A 16,882-nucleotide genomic window follows, 5' to 3' on the forward strand; every position below is an offset into this window, starting at 1 on the left:
TATAAACGTAGTGTAGGTTGAGCTAATTAAGTTGGAGTAAGGGATCTGCAGGTCATAGATAACATTATCTTTCCATTTCCTTAGTAACCTACCCTAGAATACTTAGCAATCCTTCACATGAGAAAGTACTTCTGATCATCTAGCTTAAGTCCCTCCTCCTGCTGCTGCTGTCCATCTCTAGATCCTGGCCTCAGGGAAACACAAAGGTCTGTAATGCAGGGTTGGCTAGTTGGCCTTTCTTCCTAGTTGAAGCTTTCCCTCCACCCTGTTTTTGGTCTCTGGTAGGAAATGAGTGGATGGACTCTTTACATTGTTCTTCAAGGAGAGAGAGCCTGCTCATTTTTTGTTATCAAACCCCAGGGATCTCAGTTCTGTGGCAGACAGCTCACAGCGATGCCTTTGCTTCCTCAGTCTGGGCAAGACCCATATCTCACCATCCGGAGCTGAGCTGGCCGTTTGGCAGTCTTCTCCCGTCATTAACAAGATGCTCAGAGGGCAGGCAGCAGCACCGCCAGCTTGCTGATTAATAGTGATCAGTGAGTGTTTAGGAAACATGGTGCTTGGGTTTGATGAGTCGGCAAATACAAAGGAGAAGCACTGCGTTTGGGGAAGGACACTGTTGGGGTCTAGAGAGCACAGCAGGAGGTGGTCTGGACACTTCTGTTCTCCCATCTCATGACTCCATCCAGAGAGGACTCTGTACTCAACCTTTAGAGGGTGGGATGAGGGAGAGGGCCCTGTGGCCTTCCATCACAGAGCCTCTCTGAGAAGAATGAAATCTTGAACAGGAACAGAAGTGACAGATGTCTGCCTACTGAGGCATTTGCTCAGAGTGGAGAGGGCCAGCTCTGTGACCTCCCGCAGCCCTGCTCTGAATTCTCAGCATCTTTGACAGGCGCTGGGCGTGGTGCCTCAGCTGCCTGCCAGTGGGGCTGTGTTGCCAGCCCCTGCACCCTGGGCGCCCGTCCCACTCCTGGCCAGCTCAGTTCTTTTGACAAGCTTGCTGCAGTTTCTTTTGAAACATTCTTCAAGACCTCATTTCTCAGCAATTAGTCAATGTGCTGTCACGTGTTTAACAGGCAAGAAAGCTGGGAGACAAAGTCATCCACAGTTGGAGCTGGGAATTGTTCTTACCAGAGTGGCATGCTCTGTCTGAAACGTTTGAGGCCTCTTTGGGTCGTTCTCTGCCAGGGATGACTAAAGCAGGGGTGGAGGAGGAAGAGCCTTTACTTTGGGCAGGCCCAGTGGAGGAAGATTTGCTAAGTCACAACTTTCCTTTTCTAAGAACTTGTATCTTTGAACCTAACTCCTATGGTCTGGAGCCTAAGGAAGGGAAGACGGGACCAAAGAAGTGACACAAGGCAATGAATTAAAGGGGAGAGGGCACTTGGGCAGCTCTGCTTCAGCAACAATAAGATCTGCAGAGGTATTGGGCCAATCTAATTCCATCAGGAAAGGCTGTGAGGACTTTTAACCATAACTGTGAGTGAAAGATTTCTGAAATATTTGCCATTATTTTTGCTCCATTCTCTGCTCACCTCTAACAATTTCTTTGCATGGATGAAAAGGGTTATCATCACAAAAGGCCAGAGCTAACACTTATATAATCCTTACTATATTTATTTAACCATCACAACAACCGTATGAAGTAGGCACTCTTATTACCCCATATTCCAGATGGGGCAATTGAGATACAGAGGCTGAATGATGACCTGGATCAGAGAGCTCAAAAGCAGTAGAGCTATGATTCAAATGTAGGAATTCTGGCTCCACTATACTCTACTGTATTCCTATTTATAGAGCATGGGTTATGCACCATGCCCTGTGCCTGGTTCTGGGGAAACCATCTGCAGTCTGTGGTCTCACTGTGAGGTCTTGCAGTTTTGATGTCTAGAAGTCTTGGAGTGTTTGGTCCCAGACATCTCTGGGAGGGAAGGGCTTGAGCTCACTTTCAAATAAGTTAAAGCCAAAAGTAAACTCAATCTAAGTAAAACCCTTCCATACTCAAATTCTAGTATGATCAAATATATGAGCTCTGAGGCAGCACAGGAAGTAGTGGCTCCGCTGAAAAGCAAATAGTACAAGATCTTTTAGTCCCTGTGATTAAATTCCCTAACAGAAGGATTAGAGCCACAAACCCATCCCAAACTTGCTCAACTCCTGATTGGATTGAACTGAGCAGCCCATCACTCTAGCTGCCTAACAAAGGAAAAAACAGTACTGTTTGGAAAAGACAACAACAACAAAAACAACTAGTAGTGTTCCTTACACATTATCTACAGTATAAAATAATTATTATAAGATGTGCAGAAATAGGAGAATTTGGTTCATAGTCAAGAGGAAAATTAATCAATAGAAACAGACCTATAGATAGCCAAGGCCTTGGAATGATCAGAAAAACACTTTAAAATAACTATAATAAATATGATTTTTAAAAAATCTCCAAGAGAAGATGTATATAATAGATGAAATTCTACAATAAACGTACAAGATCTAAACCAGATATTTATTGGATGAGATTAATAGCAAATAGGATACATAGAAAGAAAAGATCTATGAACTTAAGGACAGATCAGTAGAAATCATCCATAAAAAGTAAAAAAAAAAAAATTGACAACAAGCTCTGTGATTTGTGGGACAGAAACAAGTGGTAAAACATGTGAGTTCCAGAGGAGAAGAAAAAGAATAGGAAAGAAAAATACTGGAAAAAGTATAGGAGGATAAATTTCAAAAAGTGATAAAAAACTTAGTTTGCTCAAGCAATGAAGCCACATCTGAAACAACTGGAATTACCACCTGATTATGTTTATGATAATCCCTGGTCATTCTCTAAGATCCATCTCTGTCTTCTGCATCGACCAAATGGGCACACTGAATGGGGATGTGGGTCTCCGGGAATTCATCTCCTGGACTGATGGGCCTCATGGAACTAGTGTCAGTTCAGAGCCAGTGTCCAGTAATCCTCAAAAATCTGTCTTTGTTTTTCTCCAATGTTATCACCCTAATAAATGGCTGCAAGCCTTCTTAGGGAAGGCTGGAGAATGATTAACAGCATCAGTTCTTGGCAGTGCAACAGAATTTCCCCTAGGGGACATGGATTTTCCTTCATTCAAGGGGTTCTGTAAACTAACTCAAGTTTGGGAATCATGGAGGGACTCTGACTCTGGTGATTCAAACCAGACTTCTGCTCACCAGATCTACTAGTATAACTTTTCTGCTTAAACATATTAAGCAAGAATTTTAGTATGATTCCCTTCTGAAATACTATATTCAAGAATTTAGTATGATTTCTTTTCTGAAATACTATAATCAAGCAGTGAACATCAGAGATCTTTGCAATTCAAGCTATTCTGAAAATCTTTGGCTCTCATGTCTTTCATGGTAACCATGCCCACCTCATCTTTGGTGATTACGTGCTGCAATTTAACCCCCACTACCTCAGGATCTCAGTTTGATGTTATTCCCATAGTATTCAGGGATCTCAGTTCAGTGGTAGAAATTTCTCCTGTAATTTCCGACTTATTGAGAAGAGCCACCACAGAGCTCTTCAAGGATGCTGGCCTCCTCTCACAAGTTTATTTCACACAGCTGTGGTGAAAGGTGTGCTCTCTGGTGTTGGTGAATAGGTCTCACATGATAATTGCACACTAACGTTCTGATTTCCCTGAACCTCTGGGTACCTCCCTCTTCGGCATACTGAGAAAGTTCTGACATTTCAATTTTATTTAATGTAGGCTAACGTTGGGTCCATATTCCAGTCAACCAACCAAACCAATAGCTAGAAACATTTCAAGCCCCTGAAGCTAAAATGGTGAACCCAGAATCTCTGGTTAGTGGTCCGATATCAATAAACTTGGCCCATCCAGCTTTATTTTCCTTTCATGTTGATCCCACACTCTTAATATACATTTCCAGCCCTAGCCAGTTTGTTTAGTGGTTAGAGTCTTGGCCCGTGCACCAAAGGGTCACAGGTTCAATTCCAGGTCAAGGGCACAAACCTGGGTTGCAGGTTTAATGCCTGATCCCGGTCAGGCATGTGCAGGAGGTAACCAATCGATGTTTCTCTCACATCACTGTTTCTCTCTCTCTCTCTCTCTCTCTCTCTCTCTCTCTCTCTCTCTCTTTTTCCACCTCCCTCCCGGGCTTCCACTCTCTCTAAAAATCAATGGAAAAAATATCCTTGGTTGAAGATTAACAAAAAATAAAATACATTTCCATATATATTCCCTAGTTTTCAGTCTATATAAATAAAAAAAATATGCATTTCTTTTCGTGTGTATCACACCTTCCCATGAGTCACTCTTTATACCCTTTGGGGACTGCTTGGAGTTTAATCTAATTGTAGGGGTAGCAGCCAATAGGGTTGGTGGGGGTAGGTCCTGGAAATCAGAAGTACCTTGCTAGCAAGTACCTCAAGGGAGGCCAAAGTGATTCTTCAGAAAAAAAAAACAACAACACTCCCTCAGGCAGGGGTAGAAGATGCTTCTACTGGCAAAGAAAACTCTGTCATTTAGGGACTTGAGGTTCAGCTTCATTCGAATTTGACCATATGTTCCAATTCCAATATTCAAGATCCCATTTTTTCCCAATAGATGCCTCAACTTTAACAAAAGAGACCTTGCAGGGATGGGAATTCAATTTGTGTTGTAATTCAGGCATTTGCAGGATTAGACTTCAGATTTGGTTTGCAGAAATCTTAGCCCTGCACCTACAGGAAATGCCTCCCCGCGCCCCCCCCCCCCCCCCGCCCCCCGCCCTGAGAACTTATAGAAGCTTTTAGGTGCTATATTCAGACCCTGAACTGGAAATTTTAAATCCCTGTGCTCATGATTTGTTTTCTCCAAGTTTTCTAGCAAAGTTAGTAGTAATCATCCAACTAACCCACTCCATTATATTATTCCTCGTTTTGACCAAAATGTGCTAAAGTAGCAAATGCTTGGCCACCCAGTCTTGTCTTCTATAGATACTTTATTACAGGTATCTCAAGCTAAACTTGAGTAACTCCTTTGCCATTTCATGCCAGTGACTATGAGTGCCTCCTTTACCAATGGAAGTAGAGCTATTAGTGCCTTTAAAACTCAGAACTGATTCAGAGAACACAACTTCAGGTTCTGTTCCTTAGGAGCTATTCTTGGTACCAAATGCTATATCAGTCAGGGTTCAACAATGGAAGCAGGTCCAGTAGGATTTTTTATATATATCCATGTCTGATGTTGGAGCTTCAAGTCTACAGAACTGGTAGCTAGAAAAGAAATTTGGATATAAAATAAGGGGCAATCAGGAGCAGCTAGAACCCATAAGCACAAGATTGAACCCTACAACAGGTTGAAACAAGTATTCATTCTATTGCCTTTGACCTTGGTGACAAGCATATCCTATAGAGCCTGGGGTGTTTCACCACGGAAATGCGTACCTGGCCCATGAGTTAGAGAAGCTGATTTTGAAGGCAGAACAATTGTACGTCTGCCAATGACATATGTGCATTATAAAATGGTTCCTGCCTCCGTTTTGCCTCCGAAATCTCACGAGAGTATTTCTTGTAACCTCTCCTAACTGGAAATATAATGGAAAGAGAATTCTGTGAAATGTAGTTCAGGTGGCCAAGGTGACATGTTACAAAGCCACTGAACATGTGTGCACAGAGCTTAAAAACATGAAGCAAAATCTACAGAACTAGATGGAGAAAAATACAAATCCTCAACCATAAGTAAAGATTTATTTTGATGCTAATTTATTGGTAATTGATAGAACAAATGTACAAAAAAATCAGTAAGGCTGGAGAAAATTTGAACAATCTTCTGACATGGTAAAATAACCTGATTGGCATTTCTAGAACATTGCACCACCAATCTATAGAATACACATTTTTTTAAAGAGCAGATTGAAATATTTAGTAAGATAGATCATATGCTGGGCTATACACAAATCTCAATGAATTTCAAAAGGTTGAAATTATGCACAGTATATATCTCTATATATAAAACCATAATATGCAAATAGACTGAACGGTGGAACAACTGAACAACTGAACAAATGGTTGCTATGACGTGCGTTGAGCACCAGGGGTGCGCACAGAACATGGCGAGATGGTGGAGCAGGTGAGCAGGGGTGCCAGATCAAGGTGGGGTGCTGGTCACTGTCATTGGGATGAGCCTCTAGTGGTTACTGAAATTTCTTTGCTCCAATGCACCACAGTCCTGCCCCATGCTCGTACCTGCTGCCAGCGCCAGCCCCACTCCCACCTGCAGCTGGTGCTGGAGCCACTGCTTGCACCTGCTGCCAGTGGCTAGTGCTGACCCTGATGGCTTGGTGCCATCAGTGGGTGCGAGTGGTGGCTGCTGGCCCCAATTGCCCCTGAAGGCTTCTTTACCTCCTCCTGCTCCTGAGGGGTGATCGGGGCAGCAGCTGCCACTTGCACCTGCTGATGGCGCCGGCTCCGCTCGCACCCACTGCTGGTGCCAGCCCCAATCTGTCAGCGGGTGTGAGTGGGGCCAGTGCTGTCAGCACATGGGAGAGATGACAACAGGAACAGGGCTGCAGGCAGACAGGGGACCAGGGCCACAGTGGGAGGGGCCAGGCACAGGCACAGAGGATGGGCCGAGACCCGCCCCTGTGCCTACCACAACCTCACGGCCCACAGTTCATTTCAAGGTGCACGAATTCGTGCACTGGGCCCCTAGTTTTTTCATAATAGAATTAAATTAGAAACCAGAAGCAATAAATTTTCTAGAAAATCTCCAAATATTTGGAAATTAAGCAGCACTGAGAACAGGGTCAGGAAGAAATCACAGGAAGTTAGAAAATATTCCAAATGGAATGATAATGAAAACAATGCTGTGAAATGAATATGTCCCCTCAGATTTCATATATCAAAATCCTAACCCCCAGTATGATGATATTAGGAGGTGTGGCCTCTGGGAGGTAATTAGGGCATGAGGGCCAGCCCTCATGAATGGGATTAGTGCCCTTCTTAGACGACACATGAAGGCTTGCTGTCTCACTCTGCTCTCTGCCATGTGAGGACACAAGGAGCAGGCAACCACCTGCAAACCAGGTACCGGATCTGCAGGCACCTTAATCTTGGATTTCCAAACCTCCAGAATGTGAGACGTAAATGTTTGTTTTTTTAAGCTGCCCAGTCTAAGACATTTGTTATAGCAGCCTGATCTAAGACACACAACATATGAAAACTTGTGGGATGCAGTTAAAGGAATCTTTAGAGGAAAATGTATAGCTTAAATGCTTTTATTAGAAAGCAAAAGTATAAAATCCATAATCAAAGCTTCCACCTTATGAAGTAGAGAAAGAAGAGCAAATAAAATCCACATAAGTCAAAGGAAAAAAATAATAAAGACGAGAACAGAAATCAATAAAGTAGAAATAAAACATTAAAGAAAATCAACAGAGCCAAAAGTTGGTTTTTGAAAATACTAATTAAATCATTAACACCTAACTAGACTGATCAAGAAAAAAATCTTAGAAAACACAGATTATAAATAAATGAAGGCAAGGGCATTGCTACAGGTCATAAAGACACCCAACAGTCATTAGAGACTATTATAACAATATTAGTGGACTGGTGCACGGATTTTTACACATTGAAAGGAAAATAATTAGAAGAAATATTTTAATATTGTTATTTGCCCCTTCTCTGTAATGAAAGTGTTAGAGCTGCTGCTAGTTTCCACCTGTGGGGTGATCGGCAGGGCAATCAGGCCCCACTCCCACCCGCCTTGGCCTGGTGCTGCCCACTCACCTGCTCCACCATCCCGCCAGGCTCTCGTCAGGGCCCATCGGGGCCAGCAGTGCCTCCACTGCTGCCAGATGCCAGCACCACATCGCCAATGCTCGCCATGTTCTGTGCCGCCCCTTGGTGGTCAGCACACGTCATAGTGAACAGTTGAAGGGGAAATTTGCATATTAGGCTTTTATTATATAGGATTATACCCATAAATTTGACATCTTAACAGAAATGGATAAATTCTTTGGAAAAAACACCCTGCCAAAACTGATGTAAGAATGCATAGAAAATGAAAATAGCCTTCTGTCTATTAAATAAATTGAATTCATAATTTAAAATCTTCCTACAAAAAAGACTCCAGGCCCAGATGTTTTCACTGGTGAATTATACAGACATTTAAAAAAGGGAAACATTGATCTCACCCAAACCTTTTCAGAAAATGTATAAAGAGATAACACGTCCTAACTTGTATGATTAGCTGAGCATACTAATCATAGAAGATAAGAGAAAGTTATAATTCTATATCTCTCATAAATACAGATACAAAAATCTGCAACAAAATATTAGTAAATAAAGCCCAGCAATATTTAAGAAGGTAATACATCATGACAAAGAGTTGATGCAACATTTGAAACCAATCTTTGGAGTTCAATACATTAACACAATAAAGGAGAGAAGTGGTAATCATATCAAAAAAATGTAGAAAAAGTATGTGACAAAATTCAACACCAATTTATGATAACAACTCTCAGAAAATTAGAAATAGAAGATAACTTGTCATTGCTTCTTGGCCTTTTGGCTAAGATCAAATGTAGAAGATAATCTTTCAGTCTGGTAAAAGACATTTATGGAGAGGCCACAGCTAAAATTATACTTAATGGTGACATTTGTATGTCACTAGAACAAAGGAAGGATGCCTAGCATATTACCGAATGGCCATCCTTGCCAGTGCAATATAGCAAGGGGAAAGAACAAGAAATAAAAGGCAAGATGGAACGGGGATGCAGGGACACACGCCGGGTCCAGGGCATAGCTGCTGTGGTCTCCGCTGTCCCTGCGGCTGCCAATGAGGGATATGTGTGGCAGGATTCCTTTTATTTGAAGTTCTTCAGTATCTATTAAAAGTGATTTACTTTGCTTTCTGGCCTCTGATCACACCCCCCTCTGTTCAAGGCCTGACCCCCACACGCGGGCATTTGAGACTTTGTGTGGTTGGAGGACCGAGGCAGACTCTCTGGTCAGGATGTTTGAATGTCTTCAGGAAAAGAACTCGCACTGGGGGGTCTTGTTCATTTTGGAAATGGTATGATATTTATTGATTGTGTTTATTGCCAATGTTTATATCCAATTCTAAGGTTTCTGAAAACAATTCTTGTCTTTGCTGCTCAGAAAATGTTTACTGAAGACACCAATCCACTAAAAGCACTGAAATGTGCAACATCTGTGCTGTGTGACAGTGCAGAGCCACTCTTCCTACTGTGGACTGCTGGGCCAGCTGGGAGCTGGTGTTGGCCTGGTTGAAGGCGGGCAAGGGGAGCAGATTCATAATCGCTCACTGAATTTGGGTAGGACTCTGATGATTTGTTCACTTTAATAAAGACAGATTTTGATAAAAAAAAAGAAGGAAGAAATAAAAGGCATACTGATAGGATAAAAGAAGTGAAATTGTCTTTGTTCACAAGTGACAAGATTTTTTTTTACGTAAAAAAAACTAATGAATCTACCAAAATATCCCATTGCAATTAATATGTAAAGGAGCAAAGCTGCAAAATACAAGGCCAATATATAAACTAACAATTGGAAAGTAAAAATTAAAATATGTTGTATACAGTGCCATAAAATTGTTAAGAATAAATTTATTAGTAGTTTAAAAATACAAGACCTTTATACTGAAATCTATAAAATATTGCCAAGAGAAATTAAACAAGACCTAAATAAATGGAGAGCTGTATTTGTGTTCTTGGATTGTAAGACTCAATATTCCTAAGATATCAATTCTCCCCAAATTGCTCTATAGGAGTCAGTGCAGTCCCAACCAACTCCAGCAAGCTATTCTGTATGAATTAACAAACTGCTTCTGAAATGTATATGAAAATGCTGAAGTTCTAGAAAAAACAAAATAATCATGTCAAACAATACCTAAGTTGGAGAACTGACATTACTTTATTTCAAAGTTAATATAAACCTATGGTGATCAAGTGAGTGTTGAACTGGTATATTAATGGAACAAATCAGAGAAGACACACATATATAGTCAATTGACTTTTACAAAGGTGGCAACATAATTGAAACAAAGAAAGGATTGTTCCAAAGGATCTCCCCCATGTAATTCAGTGGGGAAAATGAAGCCTGGTGCTCAAGCCATCTATTTGTATGAAGCAAATGAACTCACATCCCTAACTTACACTATGTATAAAAATTAGTTTGACATGAATTGTAGCCTAAAAGTAAAAGCCATAACTATGAAACTTCTGGAAGAAAGCATAAGAGAATATCTTTGTGACCTTGGGGTAGACAAAGAATAGGCAGGGCACAGAAAATTCTAATCATAAAAGAAAAAACGAATGCTCTCCAGTTCCATACATGCTGAAGAAAAATACCACATGATCTCACTCATTTATGGATAATAAAGACCATTATAAACTGATGAACAAAAATAGATACAGAGGCAGAGCAGCATGGAACAGACTGCCAAACTACAGCGGGAAGGCCGGGGAGTGTTGGGGGAGGGGGGGTAAGGGATCAACCGAAGGACTTGTATGCATGCATGTAAGCATAAGCAATGGACACAAGACACTGGGGGGTAGAGGGGGCCAGGGAAAGGTCAAGGGGTGGGGGGGGGGGAGGAGACATATGTAATACTCTTTGTAATACTTTAAGCAATAAAACAAAATTTAAAAAAAGAAAAAACTAAAAAAAATTGGTCTTTATCAAAATTAAAAACTGCTTTTCAAATGACAACATTAAGAAAATGAGAAGGCAAATCACAGATTTGGAGAAGACATTCACAATATGTACATCTGATAAAGGATTCATTTCCAGAATATATAAACTCCTATAATTCAATAAGGAAAAGCAAATAGCTCAAGAAAAAATGAAGACACTTCACAAAAGAAGGTATATATGAAGAATCAATAAACACATGAAAAAAATTATCTGCATCAATAGCCATCATGGAAATGCAATTAAAACTACAATGAGATACTAGTTTATATCCACTATAACAGCAATTTTCAACTGGTGTGCTGCCACAAGAATTTTTAAACATGCAGTATCTGACCTCTGTTCCCTTAGATTGTCAAATAAAAAAGTGACAAGAGCCAACACAACAATAGCTGTCCAGTGTGAATGAATCAAAATTACCTATTTTTTGTAAGATCCACAAAAAATATGTTTTTGGGTGTTCCATGGAATTTTAGTAATTACTCTATGTGCACCATGAGGTGAAAAAGGTTGAAAATCACTGCACTATAATAACTAACATTAAAAAGACTGATAAGTCTAATTGGTCAGCATGTAAAGAAACTTGAGTTCTCATGTATTGCTGGTGGGATCATGAAATGGCACCACTATTTTGAAAAACTGTTAGGCAATTTTAAGTATAATTAAACACCTACCGTAGGACCCAAAACCCCACTTCTAGGTATTTACTCAAAGGAAATAGAAACATACATCCTCAAAAATGCTTATGTGAAAATATAACACCTTTATTCATAACAATCCAAATACCCATCAACAAGTGAATGGATATGGTCATACAATGGAATACTAGTCAATAACAAGAACAAGAATAAGAATGACAACCGTAGCAACAAGAAAAAAGGAACAAACCTTGGATACACGCAAGAAAATGAATGAATCTCAAAATCTTTAAGCAAAAGAAACAGATACAAAAATGTACATATTGTATGATTCAATTTATATGAAGTTCTAAATCTGGCAGAAGGAAGCTTTGGTGATGGAAATTAGATAATTGGTTGTCTGGAGTGGGAGTGTGGATTAATTGCAAACGGGCGCGAAAGACTTTCTGGGGTGATGGAAAAGTTCTGTACCTTAATTATGGTGTTCATTTGTAAAAACTCTTACACTTAGTTATACTTTTGAATTCTGTGCTTTTTATTGTATGCAGGTTATACTAAAAACTATACTAAAATTATACCAAAAAATTCCAGTGCTATTGGTGATGACTTAGAGTGTTTGCTGGTACCTTGAATATATGAAGACCCCTGCCTCATCACCATACACAAATTAACCATGTTCTCCTTGGGCTGGAGGCAGCTGTAATGGGTAATCTAGTTTCTTTCTTACCACAAAGCACTTAAATAATGGTAGAAAAATGAATATGTTTTCTTTTCCTAAAAGCAAACAAAAATAATATACACACAAAAAGCCTCCTTTAACAACTTGTTCAATGACATTCTCACCATGGCAGGAAGTTCTGCTTCAGGTGTAACTTGAGTCTCTCATGCTGCATCCCACTAGTACTTTCTTTTGTTTCTTGGTAAATTGGAGTTTTCTGGACATGAGTTTCTTCTTTGATAGTACAAAGCTATCTTGAGCAGAGTTTTAGGGCTGGAGTTGTTGGTAATGATGCAGGTAGACATTGGTCTAGCTGTGCCACAGTACTCTTCTGTGGCTTGCCTAGTGAAGATCCTTGAAGAATTTGGCGGGACAGTCCGGGGGCCCGTGACCCTGGCGTACTCCCAAGTACCTTGAGTACATTGACACTGACTTTCCTTTCCTTCCATATAGGAAATGCTCAAGGATGAGGTGCGGACGCTCACTTACCGGAACTCCATGTACCACAACAAGCACGTGTTCAAGGACAAAGTGGTGCTGGACGTCGGGAGCGGTACCGGGATCCTTTCCATGTTTGCTGCCAAAGCAGGGGCCAAGAAGGTGTTTGGGGTGAGCATGCCACCCCCACCCCCCTCTCGGTGGCCTCGGCCCTTCCCAGTAATACAAACCCTACTCCACCTCTCTGCTGAGGTCACACACTCAAGGGAAAAATCAAGTGTGCCCCTCAGGAGGCAGGACAGTCTCCATGGCTCCCCGTCACCCGGGCATCGCTCCTTGCCTTGGCTACTGCTGACATTTGCAGAGGGTTTTTGACTTTTCAGAAACCATTTCAGTGTCATCAGCGCCTCACAATGCTTGAGAGGCAGTGCAGCATGATTACACGTGTGAGCTCTGGCCTGAACCTCTGCTCTTCTACTCATGAGATGTGTGACCGTGGGCAATTCATTTCTCTGTACCTCAGTTTCCCCAATGTATAAAATGGACATGGAAATAGTGTCTTGCCCATGGGGTCATTGTGAGGCGTGAAAAGTTTAATACATATGTAAGGAGCTTAGAACAGAACCGGCATAGGACAGACGCTCAGTGTTTATTAGGATAGCCGGGATAGGGCCCTAGGAGATAACAACAAGAAAACCCCCTGCTTTGTCCTTTAAAGGGCAACTTGGTAGATCTAAATTCTGCTGCTCTGGCTGCTGCAGCCTCTCTGGCTAGAGGTGGAGGCTGACCCTCCGGGAACCTCCTGGCATTCCTCTGTGAAAAAGAGGGATCCATGCTGCTGGCTGACATTGAAAAAATGCAGTGGGTCGAGAAGTGGAAAATTGGAATTAATCTCAATCAAAATTCAAGTTATAATAAAAAACTCACAGCCTATGCACAGGCGGCCCCTTTGCAGAGGCTCCCGGGCAGCTGGGCAGGTTTCAGTGGGGCCTGATTCTCTGTGCATTTCACTGGGTCATGAGAGCCTGTCTGGAGAACCCCAGGCTCCTGGGTTGAGTAGGACCCTCCAAATCCCCTTGGCCAACCCCCTTCAGCAGGAACAGAATTCCTCCTTCACGCCTGGCCCGGAAAGCACTTGGTCCTTAGCTGTAGAGGGTCTTCTGGAAACCTGGACCAGAAAAGCTATAATACATTCAGCTGAGGCATGTGGTTAGGGTATGGGGCCAATCTGATGCCCAAGGTCAAGTCCTGTCATCACAGGTACTGCCCTCCCCACCTTTCGGCTTCCCTTGGCAAGGCCCCGCTCACCAGGGTGGAGGCCTCCTGTCCATGGCAGACTCCACTGCCAAGGAGCTCACACCGCCGCAGAGCGGTGAGACTGCATGCTGACCCCGGAGCGCCTTCCTTGAAGTGCTGACAGTTAAGCCCCGATTCAGCCCCAGTCTCTGCTAGACACGGGGGAGCGGAGGGCTGCACAGGGAGAGGCAGGGCCACCTGTCACCGCCTTCCAAGTCGGCTGGGGCTTCCAAGTCGGCAGGGGTTCCGGCCAAGGAGCTGTCAGGAAGGTCCCACCAGGCGCCCTCCAGCTGTGGTGACTGGTCCCAACCTGGCTGCCTCCCGCTCTTCTGTTATAACAGCTCTTTTATAAACAGCTCCGCCACAGTTAGCCGGGCTTCTTTCAGGCTGGCTCATTTCACAGTTCAGTTTCTCCTGTGCCAGGCGCCCCCTTCCACCCACAGCTCTTCTCCAGTAGGAAAGCTGGGATGGCAGGAAAGAGGGAAGGGAGGGAGGGAGAGAAATAAGGAGGGAGAGAGGAAATTGACAGAGACAGCAGATGGAGACAGTGAAACTGGGAGACAGATGTGAGAGAAATGGAGAGAGAGAGAGAAGGATGGAAAGACTCACAGAAAAGCTACAGGACTGGGAGAGGGACTAACAAAAAGGAGAAAGAAAAGAAACTAGAAAACAAATGAAAATGGGGGAAATGAAGAGAGACTAAAGAAAAGAGAGGGGGGAAAAGTAAAGGTAGAGGTAAGAAGAAGAAAAAGTGGAAAGAATATGAGTGCAGCCTCCTGCGTCCCATGTGTGTTTCATCCTCCCTTTGACCATGTGAGCAGGACCTGTGACTTAGTGAGGAAACCAAGATACAGCTAGAGATCGGCAGAGGCCACATATAAATCCAGGCTGTCTGGTTCCAGGTCCCATGTTCTCCAAGGCTAAGCTCAGTACCCTCTTGCAGGCGGGATGAAAATGTGGCGAGGTGAGGGAAAGGAGGAGAGAAGCAGTCCTGTAGGCAACAGGACTGTGGCCACGGAGCCTGGTAGCTCAGGAAAGGCCGGTCCTCTGGGGTCTGAGCTTGGCTAGGGTCTGCCTCCTCTACCAGAGTTTCCCTCTTTTGACCCTGGAGGTGCCCTCACCTTACCTCAGGCTTTGAGGAGGCTGTCAGCAACCCCTCAGTGGCCCTATGCAAATGCCCAAGGCCCTGGGGCAGTCTGAGGTGGGGCCTGCGTGTGAAGGTGAGGTGACCCAGAACTCAGCAGTCTGGTCTCTGTGAGGGGCGGCTAAAGAGGTGAGAACAGCTCTTGGCAGCCGCCCCTCTGTTTCCAGCACCTCCGGACCCTCCCTGGCATGCCCAGGGCCTCTATCCCCCAGGCTGGGGTTTGATCTCCTGCATTCCCACAATGGCCTTCTCTCAGCTGATGGTCAACTACCAACTATTCCCTCAAATACCTTGGCCCTCTGCTCAGATTTTGGGAGTATGGAAAGACTTTTAGATTAAAAAGAATCAGAAGAGGTGAGAGTTAACTTGTGTGTGTGTGGGGGGAGGGGGGGTAGAAAGAGATGGGGGGATCTTAAGACTGGCCCCAAGGCCCTGACTTGGCATTTTCCAGATATTCCCTATCCTGGAATGTTCCAAGTTTAACCAGTGAGGGCTGGGGGTTGGGGGTGGCGGGAAGATAACATCGAGGGAGGCTCACAGCACCTCTGGTCGGTCCTACATGCTCTCCCGGGAGGACAGTGGCTGTGCCACCTCATCCAATGCTTCCCTGGTCAGGAGAGTGAGGTCTGCCAGCGCCTCCCGAATCTCCCAACTTAGACACGGGCCTCCATTGTGAAGGCGCCCTGCAAGTTGGGAGGGCTGCATTGTAGTTTTTAATCTGCCACAGATTAGCAGTGACAGCTGTGGGCACGTTACTGCACCCCTGTAGGTCTCAGCTTCTCTGTTCCTTAACTTGGTGCTGGTTGTATTTTTGATGCGTTGCTCCTTTGTTCTGTGTCTTTCTAGATTGAATGCTCCAGTATTTCTGACTACTCAGAGAAGATCATTAAGGCCAACCACTTGGACAACAGTAAGATATACCTCCATGTGTTTTCCCATGGATAGCAGGGGCTTTTATTTCCTCACTTGGGTGGCATAAGAGAAGAGTACAGAGCACTTGGCTTTGGGGAGAAGGAGCCCAGCTGTGGTCATGAGGTTCTGAGGTTCCCAATCTCTGCCATGTCAGCCAAGGCACATTTGTCCCAGCTCAACTTCTTATGAGCCCAGGCTGTGGCTAAATTCTTGGTTGCCATGCCCTCTGCTTGCCCCCAGCTATAGGCAGTCTATTGAATTTTGAAAAATAGCAGCTATTCCTCCTTCTCCTCTTCTCTCTCTACAACACCCAGCCCCCATCTCTCTCCATCACCCATCCAGTGGAGTGGATGTGGTCTTCTACTACCACAGACCCTGCTGCTGATGGGGCTGCCTTAGCAATTGGTTGTCCATGGAAGCAGGACCTTCTCCAAGCTGGAGTCTGATTATAGAAGTGTATTCCTTTCCTTCCTTTCCCTACTCCTTTCCCATGCATCACAGCATTCTCCAGTCCCTTCCCTCTGGAGCACATCTTCTACACACTCATGCCCCCAAATGCCCCTGATTAGAAGGTGTCCTGTATCTTTTATCAGTTATCTGTCAGCAGAAGGAGATCTAGTTGCCAGGCCCCATGTTGAGCTGGGCAGATCATGTAGGGTTTACAAACTAGGAAAACAAGTTTCTAAGGATGATGAGGCCTTTTGAGAATTTTAAACAAAGGAAAAGCATTCTCTATAGAGAATGGATTGGGAGTCCTCAGCAAACAGATTTTATTTAAAGCTACACAATGAGGTCACTTAGGGATGGAGGAGGAAAGGAATGGGCCAAAGATAAGGCTCTCTTGGGCATTTCAACGTTTGGAGATCAAGCAGAGAAGAAGGGGCCAGCAGAGAGGCAGAGAAGATACATTAGGTGAGGTTGGTGGACATTCAGGAGAGAGGAGTACCATGAAACCAAGGGAAAGAGGAAGTGGTCAACTGTCTCTTAGGGGATGCTAAGAGATCCAGTAAGATAAGAACAGAGAAGTGGCCACTGAATTAGGCTACATGGAG

The 16,882-nt window shown here is 43.5% G+C and overlaps 1 protein-coding gene across 3 annotated transcripts in view; it reads left to right on the forward strand.

Moving 5' to 3' along the window:
- PRMT8 (protein arginine methyltransferase 8) overlaps positions 1 to 16,882 on the forward strand; it is a 91,382-nt gene that overhangs the window by 34,040 nt on the left and 40,460 nt on the right. For all 3 annotated transcript variants that reach the window (XM_070409544.1, XM_070409543.1, XM_070409545.1), the window contains 2 exons: positions 12,494 to 12,649; positions 15,765 to 15,828. In XM_070409544.1, the coding sequence (XP_070265645.1) occupies positions 12,494 to 12,649; positions 15,765 to 15,828 (220 nt within the window). The remainder of the gene's footprint in view (positions 1 to 12,493; positions 12,650 to 15,764; positions 15,829 to 16,882) is intronic.

Source organism: Myotis yumanensis, unplaced genomic scaffold (genome assembly GCF_028538775.1).
Source record: "Myotis yumanensis isolate MYYU_CA2020_CCGP unplaced genomic scaffold, mMyoYum1.0.hap1 SCAF_3, whole genome shotgun sequence".
Taxonomy (NCBI): domain Eukaryota; kingdom Metazoa; phylum Chordata; class Mammalia; order Chiroptera; family Vespertilionidae; genus Myotis; species Myotis yumanensis.